Genomic DNA, 21,501 nt, shown 5'->3' on the forward strand with positions numbered 1-21,501 from the left:
ACCTGCTAATAGACGTAACAGGGGAGCAGAGAAGAGAGACTGAGATTGCAACTATAACTGACCTGCTCGCTGGTATTTGACATGTTTTGTTTTTTTCTTCCCAAAAACAAATAATTTTAAAAATATTTGTATGAAACAAATATTTGTAAAAAAAAAAAAACACTATTTGTGCTTTGCCGAATAACATATTTGTATTCGGGCACACCCCTACTGTCCACTGCATACTGGCCTGGAAACTCAAGCTGCAATGATTGGCTATTAATCAATTAGTCAATTGAAACAATATTAATCTGCTACTATTTTTATAATCAAGTAATTGTTTCAATCATTTTTCCAACAAAAAATGCCAAATGTGATGATTTGCAGAAAGTTGAACATCTAAAGGTTTGGGACTATTCGTCAGACAAAACAAGCAAACTGAAGACGTCCTTGTGAAGAAGAAGAAATTGTGAATGGCATTTTTTCACAAATTTTCAGTTTCATTGACTAAACATGAATCAAGAAAATAATCTGCAGATGAATGGATAATGAAAATAACTATTAGTTGCAGCTTGAGTGGAAATATCAAAATATGAGGCATGTTGTGTATGTAGAAAACATTCTGCATATGCTGGAGGTTAAAATATCAAAACACCATTGTTAGGAAATGGTTATATAGATCTGCATTAGCATAAGAGAGATGGATGATTCACTACATTAATAGTAAAGCTGTCTGTGCACCATATTACTGACAAGACTAGTCTGTACATAAATACTTACCTCCTGCTCATACTTATCATGTAGGTAGCTTACAATGGAATAATGAACAAAGTTTGCCCAAAGTATAATAACATATTGATTTGTGTTTACCTTTAATTAGACCAAGCTTTCTGTCAGACTAAGAAAAGCATGATAAAATGTGATTGGCAGTATAATCATCCTGTGACTAAAATAAATCTTGATGAAACATATCATTTGACATGCAGAGCTCATACAACTCTACAACATACCTTTTAATCAACCCTTTTCAATGTGTGTGGAGCAGAATACATAACGGTTCAATTAAAGTTTCTATACCATTAATGGCAGCCTCTTCCCAAAGCAAAGAGAGAGAGCAAACAGCGTTCTTGTCAGTATTTACTTGCAGGTGCAACGTGCCTCTTGAGATATCAGCTGAACTCTTGGGTTTTCATAATATTTCATGCATGTGTAGGGGAGGTTAAAGCTACCTAAACACAGCCAACCCACCGGTTCAGTTTATATAAAATGCATCAAACTAACATACTCTATCATTTATGATATGTGAATATATGGACCAGGATTAATGCCCTTGTGGGAAAAATGTTTATTTGCCTATACACATATCTCCTTGAAAGGTGTTGAAGTATTAATTTGATTGTAAGGATTCACTATCAAAGAAGCTGCAAACAGAGCAAACATTACTCCACTGTGAATATGATGTTCCAATCTATTTCTGTTTTTTTCTTACAGTGTTATAAGCTCAACAACATTTCACACTATGACCCCAAGATACAACTACCCCCAACAACTAGAGGTTTACATCACATTTAAAGTCAAACAAAGACAAATTGAGGCCTGTTTTCTACATATTATTTGTATTTACTTTTTGTTTTTTATGTGTTTTTTCTCTCCATTTTTAACGTACTTATCAATGTTTTTTGTATTCTGTTGGATTACGTTATCTCTAATCTGTCCATATGGTGGTGCAGCTGGAGGAGTGAATGTGAATGGATGCACCACCCATGCATTACCCATGGGGTATTGTTTGTATAGAAAGAACTGAGTTAAAATTAAGTACAAACTGCTGAGGCTCTCGGACTTTGACCGTGCAGAAACATTTTAGGGTTCAGAAGTAGTAGTAGGGTGTCAGCACACATCAAAAATATCAGTAGCACTTTCAAAAAGGAGAAAAACAGATAAAAATAAGTAGAAAATGAAGACTCCCTGCATTGACTGCAATTTCAAAATACAGTTGTAGCTCCCGTTCAGTGACCAGCAGATGTCATCCTGCATGGATAAAGTTTACTGTAGCTCAGAATGATGCTGTACAACTTTGTTCAGCATCCCTGTGCACCCCCTTTCAAAATTAATCCTGACACAAAAAGAGCCAAGTCGACACTCAAATGAAAAGAAACGAAAATTATCATACAGAGGTGGAGCAGACATGTAGGATTTTGTCCAGATTTAGTTACTGACTTCCTGGGGCTCGGATCATTCAGGACTATTTCGTCAAAAATATTAATAGAGTATACTACAATATAGGAAGCATATTTAGGGATTTTATTCATGTTTATGTTTCTCAATATACAAGACAGTGACAAAACAGAATAGACGAAAATTATTTGTAGCAATGTGGAGATAGAATATACTTTTTTGTGCATTTAAACCATTAAAAAAAAATTTCTTCCCTATGTTAACTGGCATTTGGAAAAAAAGCTCAAAGTAAGTTAATGAAACTGGATTTTATGTGTGTTTCCTGTTGAATTAAGAAATCATTTTTAAGGCATTCTCACTCACTATAAGAACTGTATATGCACTGTGGACTGTGAGTTTTTATTATTTCACTCAATGGGTCAGCAAATCTCACCACTGTCCTGCCAAACTGCAGTTGTTCATTAGGAGGAGGAGTTACTTAATACACACCCCCGCCACCCCACACACATACAAACACACACACTCACACAATACCAGGTTCAGCTATGAACTGAGTAACATCTGTGCTACAACTCGTCGCTCCGGTTCAACATGGACTCACTGAAATTTCTGCTTTTCGTTGCAGTCGCCGCTTGCACAGTGAAAGGTATAGTAGGCTTTAAAATGCGCTTTAATTGCTGATTAACTGGCACAACTTAACATTTTTAACTACAGGAGGGGGTCGCTTTTTTCTTGCGGTGTTTCATGTTTATAATGTATCTGTTCCGCTCTGGATTGATTTTTGCAAGCTTCTTAACTGCATAACTGTTTTATAAAACACTGACTTTTTTTTTGGCAACATTATTTTTATTGAATGCTACTTTAGCCACCTGTAACTACACAATCATCTGTAAATGTCATCTAATAGACAGTGTAATATTTGAGGGAGTTTTCATAGATCTATTTAACATATTGAGTGTCTTCAAAAAGGTATTGGCTATGAAAATCCAGTAAACTACCCAACGTTTTCTAAGTTATGAAAGCTGGATTTGGGCTAAATAAATAAAAAAAACACACACATAAATTATTTCCATGTGATTTAAGGGTGCAGCCATAAAAAGTATGGGATTATTAGTGGAAAAATGTTTCATCTAAAGCTATTCAAAGTGAAATATGCTTTGGCGTGTATGCAGTAATGTGTGTGACAAACTGAAAAACAGAGTCATCCTATGCATTGTGTGGTTTGTCTGATCAGGACTGCTTTGTGCAGCTTTTACTGACTGCAAATTCTCATTAAGGCTTAAAGTCCCCCCTCAAATGTTTTCCCTATACATGCCTGGAGGGCCACCAGGCCAACGAGAACCCCACCATGCCAAAAAAATCTTTTTTTGAAAACCAAAAACAACCAAATTGGAAATCAATAGCGTTTGGGGGCCTCTGTGCAGCACTGTTACGAAATGTGAGTGAACCTTTGTGTTGTTGCCTGGGAAACTCTTGATAGTAGCTCCTTTTAAGGAATACGGCAGTGCGTAATGTTTGTGCGTAGCGACTGAGAGAGAGCGAGCGGCAGAAAAGTGCCAGTGAATGAGAGCGGAGCAGAGGAAAAGGTTAGCAGTAAATTGTCAATACGGCAGTGAATGTACAGTACAGGCTACAGTGTGTCGGATAATAAATGCTGCAGCTTCTCAAGACCAAGAAAAGTCACATCACGTCTGAAAAAGTGAAGGGAGTTAGCTCCAGAGTTAGCAGCAATGGGTTAGCCTAACCTGACTGCATTAAACAGAGAAACAGAGAAATATGGAAGCAGAAGGCATTCACTCACAAAAAAAAGTGTCCTCTTTTTCTGAATTAATAAGATAATTATTGGAAATTCTGAGAAAAGTTTTCATGAAAAAATAATTCTGCTCTGTTTTTCTGGATCTGCAGATGAACTGATACTGAAAATAACTATTAGTTGCAGCTCTAGTGGAAACATCAAAATATGAGTCATGTTGTGTATGTACAAAACATTCTGCATATGCTGGAGGTTAAAATATCAAAAGCCATTGATAAGAAATGGTTATAACCATGGATCTACATTTGCATAAGAGAGATGGATGATTCACTAGATTAACAGTAAAGCTGCCAAGTACAACTAATACCCCTAATACTGAAAAGTTTACATCACATTTAAAGTCAAACAAAGACAAATTGAGGCCTGTATTCTACACATTATTTGTATTATGTGCTTTTTCTCTCCATTTTTTATCATACTTATTAATGTTTTTTGTATCCTGTTATATTATTCTGTTGGATTAGATTATCTCTAATCTGTCCATATGATGGTGCAGAGTGTAGCCAGAGTGGCAGCACATATCAAAAATATCAGTAGCACTTTCAAAAAAGAGAAAGATAAACAGCAGAACATAGACTCCCTGCATTAACTACAATTTAAAAATACAGTTGTAATTCCGATAAAGTTTATTGTAACTCAAAATGATGCTGTACAACTTTTCTCAGCATCCCTGTGCACCCCTTTCAAAATCTTTAAATTAATCCTGAAACAAAAAGAGTCGAGTTGACACTCAAATGAAAAGAAAGGAAAATAGGAAAATTATCATACAGAGGTGGAGCAGACATGGTGGATTTTGTCCTGATTTAGTTACTGACTTCCTGGACCTCGGATCCTTCAGGACTATTTAGTCAAAAATACTAATAGAGTATACTTCAATATAGGAGGCATATTTAGGGATTTTATTCATGTTTATGTTTTACAATGTACAAAAAATGACAATTCAGAAAAACAGATCAGAATTACTTTTAATTTAATTCAGAAAAACAGGGCAATTTTTTCTTCCTCAAGTGAATGCATTACGCATCTGTAGAGAATTATGTGGCTGCTGAGTCTCTCCCGAGTTTTGCTCAACCCCTCCTCCACCAAGGCCACCACCGCCACCCCAATGCATTCAACCTAGTGGAAACACTGCCCTCCACTAAAAAAAGAAGCTTTTCTTCCTGTTCCTCCAGTTGGATGTTTGAGCTTCATTGTGCAGAATGATGCATGTTCATCTTCAGTGTCAAACTCTGACCTTGTGTGGACCACTGACTGCTCAGATTTTGAGAGGCTGAAGCAACATTAAAATTAAAAACTAAATAAAAAATAAAAAATATTAAAGTCATGGGGCAGAGGGCTACCACCCTACTGGTTCATCTTGTTCACACATATTGAGTTTCCAAGTGAAATTCACATTAAATATATATAAAAATATATATATTAAAATCTAGTGAGCTACCAAACGTTTACAAACTTACTAAAGACTGGACTTGGGCTAAATGTGCTTATAATGAAAAGTGACAATTCTTCTATTTGATGGAAGGGTGCAACCATAACTAAGTATCTTGGTTTTGTGTGTGTGATTATTAGTGGGAAAATGTTTCATTTAACTTTAAAGCTATTGAAACTGAAATATGCTTTGGTGTGAATGCAGTCATGTAATAACTGAAAAAACAATTATTAAAATGTGACAAAACATGTGTAGCATGTTTTGTCACATAGATTCATACTATACATTGTGTGATTTGTGTGCTTCTTGCAGCTTTTATGGATGCTATGTGAGGTGTCTCATGATTAGCTTAAAGTGGAGACTTGCAGACAGCTTGTGGATGACACAAGAGGGGACAAACAGTGACATGGTAGCTTTCATCAGGAGGGCTATTCAGACCGGGAGACAGCTGAAAGCAGGAAGTGTCACACTAAGTTCTGACTGAACAGAGATTAACACTGTTCACTCTGTTTCTGTTATATATGAACTTCTTACCCTGCTTTGTTTGTTAAAGACCTTTAAATGGTAATTAGCTCATGAGACCTTCAAGACATGCTGTGTCTCACCATTTTATTCAGATCTGTTCTGATTTCTGAATATTTTGACTGTGAAAATTAATTTAATGGTAATAATCCCCGACTCAGACTCTTCAGACTCAGACTAATTGAGGCTTCCCCCGAGAGTGAGCTGTAGAGAGGCAAATGAAGAGAAGTTGTGTTAATGTGTGCACATGCATCCACATTTCAATATCTGAGCCCATCTCTGGGGTACTTCAAGTCCTTGTCCATCTCTCTGACACTATTAAGGCTGTTAAATTTGATTAAGAGTTGGAAAGCTGGAGCTTTCAGCACCAAATTGCTAACCAGTGTTGGGTAACGTTACTTTTAAAATTAGTGCATTATGTTACAACATTACTGCCGTTAAAAAGCAACTTGTTACGTAACAACCTTACCTACTGAGAAAATTAACACGTCAGAGTACTTTGGCGTTACCAAGAATGAAAACCCCTTTGCGATTCCTTGTGCATGTTGGTTATATAAAGACGAGTGACAGATTTAAAGAAAAACCAACAGAAAGTGTCTTAGTAAGGTGTTGAGCCACCAGGTGCCAACAGAACAGCTTTAATGTTTGGTAGTGATTCTACAAGTCTCTGGAACTCTACTGGAGGGATTAACACCATTCTTCCAAAACATATTCCCCCATTTGGTGTTTTGATGATGGTGGTAGAGAGCGTTGTCTGACACGGTCGGTCCAAAATGTTCCATAGGTGTTCAATTGGTTTGAGAGCTGGTGACTGTGAAGGCGATAGCATATGATTCACATCATTTTCCTACTCATCAAACTATTCAGTGACCCCTGGTGCCGTATGGATGGGAGCATTGTCATCCTGGAAGAGACCACTCCCATCAGGATAGAAATGTTTCATCATAGGAGCCATTGTTTCCCCTCACTGTAGGGGTCTAGCATTCAGGCCTGTATCATTCTCATGGTGTGTCGACAATATGGTGAAGGATGACTCATCTGACCATATCATTTTTTTCCACATCTCTGCCCAGTGCCTATGGTTTTTGCACCACTGAACTCTCAAATGTGCATTCATCTTTGTAATGAGGGGTTTATGCACTGCAGCCCTACTATGATATCCCTCTCTATGTAATTGCCGAAGGACTGTTCTTGCTGACACAGTCTGTTCACGTCCTGCGTTGACATTCTCACTCACCTGAGGAAGAGTTGCTCCTCTGTTTTTCCTTACATGTCGCACTAATGCACGAGCATCACAGTCATCAAATGTGTGCTGTCGACCACAATTTCCAACTCTATTTACTGATGTTTTTCCCATAGCCACCTTGATACAAAATCAGAATTAACTGGACCTGCTCAGCATTTGTATATATGCCACAGAGCGTGACCGGATGTTAATTGCTTAATTGTACCCTCCAGTGCACCTGTGTGTTTCTCCACTCATTTATTCAGGTTTTTCCTAATTTTTCATCCATCTGTATATTGTGACAAGTAGTGCAGAATGAGAGACAGGAAGCAGTTCCCAGCATTGTCAAACTTTATTGACTTACAACATAGAGAATAGTCACAAAAACACAGTAGCAGAATACAGCTGTGGTCAAGAAATGTAACAGCCACCTCACTCATTACCAACATAAACCATCATGTTCTGAACACATTACAAACACTAACAAAAAGTAACATTTGCATTTTGGGACATAAAACAGCAAACTTGACAAACTACCCAGTCCAGCACTAAGCATGATGGAAAATGAGGGCCGTCGCTGCATTACGAGTAGGTGCAAAAACAGAAAAGAAACAGTGCGAATGTGTCAGGGATTTTCTTTTTATGTGGCAACAAAAGAAACAACATTTCCCATCATGCCTAGTGCTGGACTGAGAAATTTAAGTTTACTTATGTTCAAAAATGCAGATGCTACTTTTTGTTAGTGTTTGTAATGTGTCTGTTTAGAACATGGTGGTTTATCATGGTAATTGTCATTTTTGTGCTGGTTTATAGTTGTAACCATGAGTAAGGTGGCTGTTACATTTCTTGACCACAGCTGTATTCTGTTACTATATTTTTGAGTTTGTGTCCTTTGTGATGTATGTTTAAAAAGGTTTGACATTGCTGAGAGCTATTTCCTCACTAGCTAGTTTCCACTCATTACTACTACTACTTCTGTACAGATGCTTATTTGAAACAGTAACTAGGTAACTGATTACTTGAATTGCAAAACTAATGTCTTATGTTACTTGTTACAACAGCAAATCTGAATACTCTTACATGTTAGCCTCGACACTGTTGGACATATATCAGAAAAGTTCCTTGTGGAGATCTGATATGTAATGCCAGTAATGCACTTGGATGTATGACATGTACATTTTTGGACAACGACACATCTTGATGGCCTCTTGCTGATCCTCATAGTAAAATTTGATTATGGTGGGATTGGGAGGGAGACAGGTCTGCAGGGAGATTCAGCTATGAACAAAGACAAGCTTTCAGCTAATCCTTCTGTTCTAACAGAGCTTTTTATGAAAGAAAAACCAGCTGCAACAGAGCAGAGGAATGAGGAGATGCCTACAGTCAACAAGCTCTCTGCCAAATCATCGGGATAATGTGCTTCTCATAGGTGGTTTAGAATAATTGGGCTATGGCCATTAGTAAAGTGAATAGACGCTGCCAAAAATGCTCCATAACTCAAGAGGCAAAACAGGAGTGTGTTAAAATGAGGAGCAAGTCTGATTTTAGATTGCACAGTGAAATTAATCTAGTCCAGGTAGTGTATTTAAATGATTCCCTGGTCTGAGCTGCATGTGTTTCACCACCCTAGACTCTGCAAGGAATATTCCACTCTGTCATTGACTAAGCATAATTTAACCAGAAACAACTTCACCGAACAGGAAATGAAATGCAGAATTATTTTAAAGGTTTTGGTGCAGACACAGATTTTAAGGCTGGGGTGGATCCCTGCAGAGAGAATCCCAGCAAGGGTCACCTGGTGTAAGGTGGAGCTGAAGTGGTTGTAAGTGCCTGTGAGATGAACAACGCACAGAATGAGGAAAAAGCAAGATCCTAAATGTGAAGAGGTGTGACAGTGAGTCAGTGATTTGATGGATGAGTTAATGTGGGAGTAAGGAGGAGAGGCTGGACCAGAGTTATGGGCCAGTTGTAGCCCTAGCTCACATTATAAAAATAACCGGAAATCACAAAAAGCATGATATGTCCCCTTTAAAGTGATAACTGGCAAAATAATTTTTAATTTCCTAGTATCTTTGTGGCTTACTGTGCCTTACTGTGGTCTTTCTGCACCACACTGCACTTTTCCAGAGGTCACTTTAATTGATCAAACAAGTTAAGCACCGTTTTACTGTATGAATACTATAGAGATGCACACTGGTTCGGTCCATAAAAAACTTGATCACCAGTTGTTCGATACTGTAATATCTGATTCTTTTAATCTTCTGTTGGTGAAGTTTGAGCATAATTTGTGTCTATTCAGTTGTCGTCATCATCGCTCATTTAAATCACTCAGTTTTTGCAATCAGACAGTCATTAAGTTCAGTTTATATCAAAACAAAGTTGTTTGTGCTGCAGGATGACTGGGCAGTTTGGCAAGCACATTGAAAATTAATTGGCAATTGATATGACCAACAGTAGCTATCTTGCTAATTTTTTCTTAAGTGATTATGAAAGTTTATTAACTGTCCAAGTGTTTACGTCTTTTGTAGTTTCTCTTCAAAGGCCAAACAAGCGCAGACTGTACAAGGACCTGATGTCTGACTACAACCCACTGGAGAGACCAGTCTCCGATGAGTCTCAGACTGTCACTGTCGAGCTTGGCTTAAGCCTCATGCAGATCATGGATTTGGTGCGTAAATTGTAACTCTTCACACATAGCATGCATATGAACTTCACACGGGTTATAACTCATTCTTGGTTGGGTGCACATTACTATTATGGATCTGTGTTTTATTGTCTTAAATTACTTAAAGCAAAGTGAGGGACAGAGAGCCAGATGCTGTTTATGGAAGCTGATAGGGTGTATTTTACAAGCATGTATGTTCAAATTTGCATTCTTCTTAGATGTGGCACAAATAAGTTATCTGAGTGCCTTAGAATAGAAAACAACACTTCTCAGGAATGTCAGTTTATGTTGACTTAAAGCTAGGATACCTGGAATTGTGTGGAGAAACATTTATCTATGCCAAGTGATAGATGTGGATCCCATATAAACTGGACTCTCGCCACCTCTCTTTGTCATACTTTTGCAAGCCTTGTCTGTACAAGTGATAACCTGAGCGTTCATATCAAAGAAATGCCTGAAAAGTTAATTTGTGTCATCTGATCCATTCTCGGCCAAGCAGAATAACCATCATCGGGAAACCGATTATCAGAAGCTCACTGAGATATCAAAATCAATCAGTAATTATTAGTAAGTAGCGGCTAGTAAATATTGAACATAAGTCTAAATTATTTGTTCTGTCTTTGCACTCGCTTGTCTAAACAGTCATCACTGCTCAACAGTCAATTTTTTTCCCATTGAAAGAGCTCTGAGGGGTGAAGCTACTGTGGATGTTGAAATTTTAAGCAGTTTTGAGTAGCAAGAATCTTCCTTGATGAATTTTACACCAACAGAAAACAAGAAATACATAAACAAAAGTACCTGAATGATAATATTAATAAATATGACGTTTCTCCCCTAACAGGATGAGAAGAATCAGGTGTTAACGACCAAACTTTGGCTACGAATGGTAAGACTTTTTCCCTGTAAAGTCACAGAAAGGCTAAGCCGCACAAAACTGATAACATTGTAACACTTACACAGATAAATCTTACTTTTTGGTTTTTGAATGTGGTGTCTTCTTCACCTCATTCTAGTGTGCCAAGCTGCAATGTGCTCATTATTCTCCCCTGTGACCAGACAGCAGGAAACACCCACTGCAACAGTGGTCAGTGAGACTTGCAGTTGCAGTTGATATTTGTTTCCCCATCATTAGAGGCAGCAATGAGCCCGTTCTACACCCGAAAACAAACTTGAATGAGGCATGCAAAGGGGAGATTCATGATTTTTTCTATAGCTTTTCCATGGGAAGCACAGTGGATGAAACAGTCCTAAACAGGACTTTCTTACCCACTAGACAGGCTTTCTCATCAGTCATAGAACTAACACACATAGAGACAACCACATTCATTCAATATAGATACAATACAGAATTTGCCTTTTGTTCTGTGAATATTATGAGATATGTATACATTGAAATTGAATGCTATGCTAAAATTGCGAACACCTTCAATTTGTGTTTGTGATATAGAAAGTCTGACAGCCATTTTGCACACATAAGCTTCAATACATGTGGCTTCAGCCTCAAATACCACATCTATTATGTTGCTTCTAACCCTACAGTAAGCTACCAAAAACTAACTCCACTAAGACTTTTTTTGGGTTATGTCTATTTGTATATTTTTAAAGGAATAGTTCCACATTTTGGGAAATGCATAAAGACTGGAAACAGCAAAACAGTTAGCAAAGGTAATCGAAAAATCCACCTAGCAGCACCTGTAAAGCTCACGTTTGTTTCATACAAAAGTCTAAAAGTCTATTTCTTGGGAGCAGTGACTTCCTGGAGTTGCACTCAGTAAAGACAGGACTGCAGGCACGTAGCCCCTTGTAAAAAAAAAAAAAAAAGTATTTTCATTTGAACACTTCAGATTTTCTGCAGTTTAAACTATAAAGATATAAAAATCAGTGAGCTTTAGAGGTGCTGGTAGGCTTCATATTGAGCTGACAGATATGAAAGTGGTATCAAACTTCTCATGCAACTCTCAAGCAAGAAAGCAAATTAGTATATTTCCCAAAATGTTTAACTATTCCTTTAACCTGTATATGTATTGTATTTCTTCTGTTGTTATTTTAAAGGCGGCTTTCTCTTGTAGGGACACTAAAGTGAAGTGTGCACACTTAACTCTTGCCTTAAATCTGGTTTTCAGTAACTCATTAACTACAGTACATCTGTGTTGAAATGTCTTGTTTATCACACCTGCTGGTACCCAAACTTTTCCTTTTTATCTTCCACTGAAGCAAAATGCCTCTTTCTCCTCCATGTAGTCACATGAAGTGTATGAACACAGATGTTTTATCACAGCCTGTCCATTGTGTGACACTAGTTCCCTGCTGCTGCACCATTGTTGCACCATCAGTATGCTGTATCAAGGCTGTTTGGTCTGTTTTAAATCCCCCTCTGGAAACACAGCAGCAGTTTTCTCTCTCGCCACACTCTCTTTGTTCAGAGTCCTTGTGTAGACTCCAGGAAATAATGTTTAAATGTCCTAAAGATATGTTGATTTCTGGTGGAAACTTATTTTCTGAAAGTCACTTTTAAACATTATAGATGGTTCTGTTAGATTATACACTTCATTTTTTGCTAGAGAATACTAATTAAAGATTTTTGGCTGCTGTAGGATAGAGTTGGAATGAACAAAATGTAAAAGTACTGACAATTGTAGCATTTAGAGCATAGTGATAAGAATAATGTGGTTTCAGTTGAGGTTTTAGACATAATTTTAGTGGTTTGTTAAGTACAGTTGAGTGGCAATGACAAACTACTGTGGCGTAGTCATGTTTTGTTAATGCCAGTGGGTTTCAATGATGTAACAGAAGTGCAGCAAGTAGAAGCAGCTATAATTAATTTGTGAATTAAATCAGTATTTTTATTTAAATGAAAAGCAAACTGGGGAGTATGTACTTGACTCTGTGGAAATGCACTTAATTATGAATTTACCATGTAAGCTATACAGATGATTACACCCTCCCTCTGCTCTTTATTAGTGACTGACCTTTATATTTGTTCATGCTGACCACAGCCATTATTTGAATACCATGATTATCTGAATAAATTAAACATAAATTCTAATTTGAAAAAATCACCATACAAAGCCATGTCATGAAGGTTTAAAACATAATAAATATATAATAAATAAGATATTCACAGCCAGATTGCCCACCGGTGCCATTTTGATAAACTGAGCTGGACATCAGCCAAGGACATGATATGCAGACATGTGCTAGGGGCCTGGATGGGTGTTGTGTTTGTTTTTCAAAGAGTCGGATACAGTGTAAGATGCAGCTTTCTGCTCATGTCTTGAGTAACTTAAATAACTATAATCAGTGTACAAGGAAGACATTTTAGTCACAGAGTGACAAAATGATTCATTGTTCTTTGTGATACTGGTGTCATCGTTGTTATGTTATTTTTTGTCGTGTTTTGTCCCTTTACATTTTGTTTAAAAAATTAGCACAGCTCATAACTCTGATGGGTCAGTATCATAATGATTGCCATGAAATTTGATGCAGACATTCATGTTCGCCTCAGGATGAGTTTTAATAACTTTGGTGACCTCACTGACTTTCCATCGACTGCTAATTTTTGATTTGGCCTTCGTAGCCCCTTCATCTACAACCTGTAGCCGATTTATATGTTTCGTTTCACACTAAAACACATAAATAATATATAATACGATATTATTCAGTTCAAAATTTGGTGTAACAAAATTATTCTTCACACTGTTTGACTTGCAAAAAACAATGGGCCTCATTCACTAATATGTTCTTACTAAAATGTTCTTACTTTGCACACAAGCAATGCAAAATTACCGTTGGATTCATGACACATGTGCACCGGCCAATTCTGTTCTTAGAACTGTGTGTATGTTAGTGAATCAGAATCATTCTAAATTGATGCGAGGGGCGTGTCCACTATCGGTCATTAGCATACTACCACGCCCCCACTGTTGGAGCGATGCAGCAGTGGAGAGAGCTGTCACTGTCAGAGAGGGCTGTGATGGTAAATATGTAGCAAACTTTACTGCTAGTGAAATGCAAACAATAGTGTCAGAAGTAGAAGCCAGAAAAGGCAAATTTGGCTGTAAACATGTCGTTGGCACAACCGTTTGGAGCCTGATTGTGAATCCTGTATACAGCCTGTTGCACCACTACCACACAGTACGTCCATAACAAAATAAAAAGTTGGTAAATGTGTAGATCTGTGGAACTGATCTAAATAAATCTCTACTGCTGTGCCGTGTGCTGTGTTATTTTATAATTATTAAATAATGTGTATTATTATCAATTTCAAACTTTTACATGTTGTATATTTAGGCCCAATCATTTTTTAAAATACTGTTATATACTGTTTACATTGAATAAATATTGACTATATAATTTTTTAAGACTGTCGGACGTTTATGATTTGTGCATATGCATGGTCAAAGGCACTTCTAAATTTGTTCATAGAGTAAGAACAAATTCAGGTAAGAATATACTGATGATTCTGGGATTTGTGTTTAAAACGTTTGTACGCATGGTTTAAGCACAGATTTGTCTGTATGCACTGTTTGTGAATGAGGCACAATGTTCCTTGGAAATCTGAAAGTCTTAGTCCTCCCCAGATACCTTCTGCACAGAGATTGTGCTCAGTTCTTGTAGCATGTCATTGCATAATGTTACCTGCAGCTGCCATCACATACATTTATTTGGCACATTATAGTAAATTTCTTCTGCAACTGCACAATCACACTGTCGTTAAATCCCAGCTTTTTCAAACGAGGCTTGCTAAATTTGAGACGCAGAGCCCCATACAGGTTTTAAGGATGTTGTGGACATGTATGTGAAATATGAGTACATTATGTTTCTGTATGTATCCTACAGTTCTGGGATGACTATCACCTCCAGTGGAATACATCTGATTATCCGGGTGTGTCTGATGTGAGCTTTCCTGACCATCTCATTTGGAAACCAGACATCGTGCTCTCTAACAGGTAGGCATTGTGAGGACAGATCTGCCGGGTGCTGAACTGAAATTGGATATGCATGGTGTCAGATGCAGCATGCACACATTGTCTCCTGCACAATATTACGGGGGGATCTTGGAAGGATGATATATTTCTGGATTTTTGTGTCCCAGAGTTATAAACAAGATACAGTGACACTGACTATGATATATTAGACACCACTGAGCTGCCTTTTCCATAATGTAAAGGAATAATGTATTTTGTGATGTTGTGTTAAAAAAATGGAGTAAACCATTGCATCAAATGGTCCAGTAGTGCTATTTAAAGTCAAATTGTGTCGGTCTGAATAACACAAAATGCAAGAAACACTGAGCTACCCTTTAAAATGATAGGTATTAGCCTCATTACAGTGCCATCATTTACAGTAAATTCAAATTTTTAAAATTCAAATTTGATGTTTCACATATGTATGAGTGGACCAGTTTTGACATAAAGCTATTTAGGCATTCTGTATTAGTGTGAAAGAAGATGGGACATATGACAGCTAACAGGTGATTCCACAAACAAAGTGAAGGCTTTATTTCATACAGTACAAGCAACACAATGGTAACATAATGATAAATTATTGGCACATTGTTTCTAATGCAGCCAAACCAAGAGTGAGTTTATATGAATGTCTATATTACACTGTTCATTGTGTAGCTTCTGTGCTCAAACCTGCAGGGAGATGTGCTCTACCCGACAAACTGCAGGCAGAGAACAAACACACAAACTTGCAAAGAGGCGAGAACACTTTGACAGTTATGCAGCGCTGACTTTGTTCCTTAAACTGACGTTTTGACTACAATGTACCTTGTTCAGAGCTTAAAAGACAAAACTATACCACATCATACATCTAAAACGTCCAGGGCACCTGTACTGTTTGTGCAAGATAAAGGTGATGTAATTGAACCAAAAACAATGAAAATTTAATTTTGTTATCATTTATTTAACAAAAAATGAACAAACCTGATGACACCTGATGCCCTAATAGCTGGTATTGCCCCCTTTGGCTGAAATAACCTCAAATAGACATTTTCTATAACTGGTTACCAGTCTCTGACATCAACTGAGAGAACGTTTCTTCCACTCCTCCATGCAGAAAACAAGCATGCGTTGCCTGTTTTCACCCCACAGCATCTCAATAGGATTGAGATCTTGGCTTTGTCTTGGCCATTCCTGAACTCTCCATTTCTTTCTTTTGAGCCATTCCTTGGTGGATTTACTGGAATATTTTAGGTCAAGGTCATGTTGCATGGTCCACACCTGCTCAACTTTGGATTCATCTGTCAAAGGCACATTGTTCCAGAAGTCCTGGTCTTTGTCTAGGCGCTCTCTGGGAAACTTTAGTCTTGCCCTTATGTTTTTTTTTAATTATTTTTTGACAGCAAGGGTTTCCTTCTTGCACACTTCCCATGAAAATCAAACTTGTGCAGTCTCTTTCTGATGGTGGATGCATGTATTTGCATGCATGACGTGGCAAGAGCTACCTATAGGAGACTTCTTTAAGCATCTTGCGGTCTGCTCTTGGGCTGAACTTGCTAGGACGGCCTGACCTGGACATGTTGGCAGTTGTTTTAAATGCTCTCCACTTGTAAATTATTTTCCAGACAGTGAAATGGCTGATTTTTAATTGTTTGGAGATCTTTTTAAAACCCTTCCCAGACTCATACATATCTACAACCTTCTTCCTGAAGGCCTCAGAGAGCTCTTTTGATCTCGCCATGGTGATACCACTGACTTCAACAATCAAGAGCAAACCAAACTAAATGTCTGAGACTTAAATAAAACAGGCTCCTCCACAATCCTCTCTAACGATGTTTTAATCATTTGCACTTGATGTGGTGCACTTCATTCTAATTTGGGCATTTTAAATGAGGAGGTGTCCAAACTTTTTCCTCAGAAGAAAATTGCATTTATATTAATTACATTTAACAAATAATTTTTGAAAGACTTCTTCTGTTTTATTTGTTTAGTTATATTACCTCCATCTCTCAATATTGTTAAAATGAAGATCAAATATCCATATGTTTAAATATGCTGAAAAAGACAAAGGTTCTCATGGGGTGTCCTATCTTTTTCACATGACTGTATATATATATGTGTGTGTGTGTGTGTGTGTGTGTGTGTGTGTGTGTGTGTGTGTGTGTGTGTGTGTGTGTGTGTGTGTGTGTGTGATTTAGTTTTGTCTTTTAAACACTGAAGACGGCATTTTATTGCCTAAATGTCAGCTTACAGAATGAAGTCATCGCTGCATGTTAAAGTGCTCCTGCCTCTTTGCTGCCTACAGCTGATAGCATACTATTGTGATTGTCAAGTACCTCTTTTTATAAATCCTTTGAAATATATCTTGGTGGCTGCCTGTCAGAATATGCAGGAATATTCAGGCGTCTACTCCTGTTTCATAGGGTCCTTAAGGCATCAAACCCTGTGTTGTTCTGCAGAGAGAGACACAAGTAGAAAATGAACGATGGGTAACATGAGCTATTACAAAAAACAAACTTAAACCTCATTCCTGTTGGAACAACACTTAGATATTTCATCTGATAAAAGCTTGAGAGATCAATATGCATAAAATGCAAGTAGTTGCAGAAATGCTATGAGTTAAACAATATTGCACTGATATGGCTTGTCACGTGAGGTAAGCTGGTTTTCATACAAGAACATTACACTTCTAGGTTAGTTGTGCTCTGCAGTTTAAATATATGCAGTACAGTCTAGAAGAGTGCTTTGGAGCAATAAATCATTTGGACAAATGAATAAACTTGTACAAAAAAGATGGGAGAAAGAGCATTTTATTATATGCCCCTGATGGGAAATGCTATAGAGATCACTTTTAATCAGTCTTTAAAAAGAAAGATTGGGACAATTCACATTATAGTCACTCTACTCTCCCATCAACTAATGAGGGAAAAAGCAGTGTACTTCATTTGTCATTGTCCCATTGAGTAAAGCCTTGATTTGAGACTCTTTACACGGCTGCAAGTTATGTTTTTTTCTTTTTCTTTTCAAAGCAACTCTTTCAACTTCAGATCAACCCTGCCTCAACCTCTTGGGAGTTCATTTAGACGGAGTGAATTGTGGGTAGCAGGGAAAATGAGGGTAACCACTGAGCAACCGTCTCCAGGGAAATATTGCATTAGTTACGACTTCGTGTGCTGTGTACCTGCTGTAATAATGAGTTGGAGAAATATTTGTATTTTCCACCACGTCTGCTTCCCTAGTTGTTTGTGGCTCATCCAAATTTATGTTGCATCCCTGTAATTAATAACGGTTCTCACAAAGGTATCAGTGTATGAATTTATTCAGGTGTTTTCCACTGAAGCTGTACTTTGGTTGCAGAAAACATAGCAATAAATTCTGACATAGTCCCATGTTGTCCACAGTGCAGATGAAAGATTTGATGCTAGCTACCACACCAACATTTTGGTCAAGTCCACGGGCTCCTGTTTCTACCAATCTCTAGGTAAGATCCATAATCTCAGGTCTTAAGTATCAGACAAATGTGTGTGGATGGAAATGTTGGATCATTGCAGCATGTTGCTCTCTTCCTCTGCACTTTTTTTACACATAAAAAATATGTCAAAATAGTAAAAAAAACATGACTTGTTTTGGGGAACACCTGATCACCACAGCTTAACTTACACAGACTTTCTTCTAAATAAAATAAAATGAATGACATACTATTTTTAATCAAACTACTTCAGACACTTGAGGAAATTAAAGTTATCCTCCTTAATATTGTGTGATTTCTACTCCTGCACCATCGAGAGCGTCCTGACAGGGAACATCACTGCCTGGTACGGAAACAGCACCGAACAGGACCGCAAGGCCTTGCAAAGACTGGTTCAATCGGCTGAAGTCAAAAGTCAAAGTCAACTTTATTGTCAATTCTGTCATATGTACAGGACATATAGAGGATCGAAATGCTGTTTCTCCCAGACCCAGGTGTTGGTAGATGCAAGTAATAAACACAACAACAAGGTTTTAAGAATACTAGGATAAAACAAAATACTAAAAAATGAACTAAGAATTAAAATATTTACAATTTAAGCTAGGCTGGTGGTCGGGGGAGACAATTACAAGGCATAGATCAAGACCAAAAAAACAGTATAGTGCAAATATGACAAATATAGTGCATATAGAGCTGAAAGATGTGCAAGTAATATGCCATCCAAAGGATGAGTAATTAGCAGCATGTTTGTAGTGTTCTGTACAAAGTGGCTAGTGCTGAGTGAAAGTTTGTGTGTGTGTGTGTGTGTGTATATGTTTGTATGAAAAAAGTCTTTTGGCTGATGCTGTTGGATGTGTAAGAGGTGGGATGGAGAAGTTACAGTCTTTTTAGAGGCAGAGGGAAGAGATTTCAGCATCCTGACAGCCTGATGGATAAAATCGTTACACAGTCTGACGGAGCACACTAGGTGGGAGTTGTAAATGTCCAGGAGGAAGAGTAGTGAGGCACCAATGATCTTCCCAGCCGCGTTCACTATGCGCTGCAAACTCTTGCGGTTGAAAGCAGTGCAGCTCCCAAACCACACAGTGATGCAGCTGGTCAAAATGCTCTCAATGATGCCTCGGTAGAAGGAGCACATAATGGGCGCTGGGGCTCTTACTCTCTTTTGTTTCTGGAGGAAGTAAAGACGGTGCCAGGTTTTCTTGGCCGGTGATGGAGTGTTATTTGTCCAGGAGAGGTCCTACAATAGGTGGTGCTCTACACTGCCTGAGGGATATTTATACCAGGCTCTGCAAGAATAAGAGTAGGAAAAACATTAAGGATCAGAACGGCCTTTTCTCCCTGCTGTGGTCAGGAAGAAGGTACTGGATACAGGTAGATTCAGGAGACACCAGAGACCGAGGTTAGGTTTAATCAACAAAAGCACTTTGGATAAAGTCACAGTGGATATCTGTTTTTGAGTAATGAGGTCTGAAGAACATGGTTATAGTCAGAGCTTTTAAAAGTACAAAATACAAAATCAAGTCTTTTATCAATTGTAGTAGCACTTGTAACAAGACATAAGACAGTGATCAACACCAATGACCTAGAGGATGATGGCAAAGCAATGTCATTATGTTCATGTGTAACATGGATCAGCATCCACTCGGAAATTTCGCTGTATTGAAAAGATTTGTCCCCACCCACAAGGACAGAACAAAATAATTTGAAACAAAAGTTACTGGATTTATACATTGAATATGATTGAACCATATGGATTAAAAGAAGAAAATAATCCATCTTGTTTTCGGGGGTTTAGGGGCTTTTTTGGGGAAGTTTTTCCATATTCAAATTGAGGGTCTAAGGATAGAGGATACTGTGTGTTATGTTAGGGTGTATAAATAAAAATTGATTTGACTTGACTTTTTTTAAAATTATGTCTTAATAATATGCAAATATCATCAGCCCACAATCAATAGCTGACAGTCTTTTGATGCATAATCATCTTCATATAGAATATAAATATAATTATTTTGCTTTAAAAAAAAGGTTTTAGTTCCCGTGAGAAGCACATCTATTAAACTGATTAATCAAACTGACAGAATCCTCCCTCATTTAAATAAGGTTTTACTTCTTCTTCTATGTAACAGCATACCATTATGCTGTACAAACATGAAAAACTGTACAATAATTATTCTGTAATTTATTTATTTTATTATGTAATTTTATTATTTCGTTTGGAGATTTCCATTTAGAGTTTAAATTAGCAAGACAACAGCTGCTCCTGCTGAGTTTTCATGAATGGGAGCTTTGAATTAGCTCACTAAAGCATTTAGCAGAATCCTAAGACGCTTGTTTTTTTGTTTGTTTTTTACCATCACTAGCTGTTTTATATTGTGTTTGTTTTTTCTCTTGGTTCTCTTTTTTATTTTAAGTCTTGGCAGAAATCCACCCAAAATGCAAAAAGTTGGTCTTTTAGAGAAAAATAGTTCAAAATTTTGTGAAATATGCTAAATATTTGTTCTCATGTCGAGAGTTAGATGAAATCTGATTCGGTTTCCCAACGATGGTTATTCTGCTTGGCCAAGAATGGATGAGATGACACAAATTAACTTTTCAGGCATTTCTTTAATACAAACACTCAGATCATCACTTACAGACAAGGCTTGCAAAAAGGATGACAAAGAGAGGTGGCGAGAGTCCGGTTTATATAGGTTCCACTCAACATCTGTTTCTTCTCAGGTTTCTTACTACATCCATCACCTGGCATAGATTCAAAACACATCTGGTTTCTACACGTGACTCCACACAATTCCAGACATCCTGTCAACAGAAACTGACATTCCTGAGAAGTGTTGTTTTCTATTCTAAGAAACTCAGAAACCTTGTTTGTGCCGCATCTAAAAGGCACAGATATAAATTTCGAACATACATGGTTGTAAAATATCAGAATCAATCTCATTTCTGTATGCCAAATATGAAGCTACAATTGGCAGCCAATTAGCTTAGTTCAGCTTAGCATAAGGACTGAAAACATAGGGGAAAGACTAGTTTAGCTTGGCTCTGTCCAAAGGTAACAAAACCCACCTACCAGCATCTTCTAACTCATAGAATAACACATTATATCCAGTTTATTTAATCCATATCACAAATAAAATCCTAATAAACGCATCAAGTTGTGTTTTTTGGTTGGGAACAGAGCCAGGCTAGCTTTTTCCATTTCTAGTCTTTATACTAAGCTAAGCTACTCGGCTGCTGGCTGTATCTTCATATTTAATCGACAGATATGAGAGTGGTGT

The 21,501-nt window shown here is 37.5% G+C and overlaps 1 protein-coding gene across 2 annotated transcripts in view; it reads left to right on the forward strand.

Moving 5' to 3' along the window:
• Positions 1-2,676: 2,676 nt before the first annotated feature.
• Positions 2,677-21,501, forward strand: part of LOC121894610 (neuronal acetylcholine receptor subunit alpha-7-like) — a 30,830-nt gene continuing 12,005 nt past the window's right edge. For both annotated transcript variants that reach the window (XM_042407332.1, XM_042407324.1), the window contains exons 1-5: positions 2,677-2,800; positions 9,672-9,811; positions 10,650-10,694; positions 14,648-14,757; positions 18,156-18,235. In XM_042407332.1, the coding sequence (XP_042263266.1) occupies positions 2,746-2,800; positions 9,672-9,811; positions 10,650-10,694; positions 14,648-14,757; positions 18,156-18,235 (430 nt within the window). In that variant the 5' untranslated portion in view covers positions 2,677-2,745. The remainder of the gene's footprint in view (positions 2,801-9,671; positions 9,812-10,649; positions 10,695-14,647; positions 14,758-18,155; positions 18,236-21,501) is intronic.

The sequence above is a fragment of the Thunnus maccoyii genome, chromosome 1 (assembly GCF_910596095.1).
Source record: "Thunnus maccoyii chromosome 1, fThuMac1.1, whole genome shotgun sequence".
In the NCBI taxonomy this organism is placed as follows: domain Eukaryota; kingdom Metazoa; phylum Chordata; class Actinopteri; order Scombriformes; family Scombridae; genus Thunnus; species Thunnus maccoyii.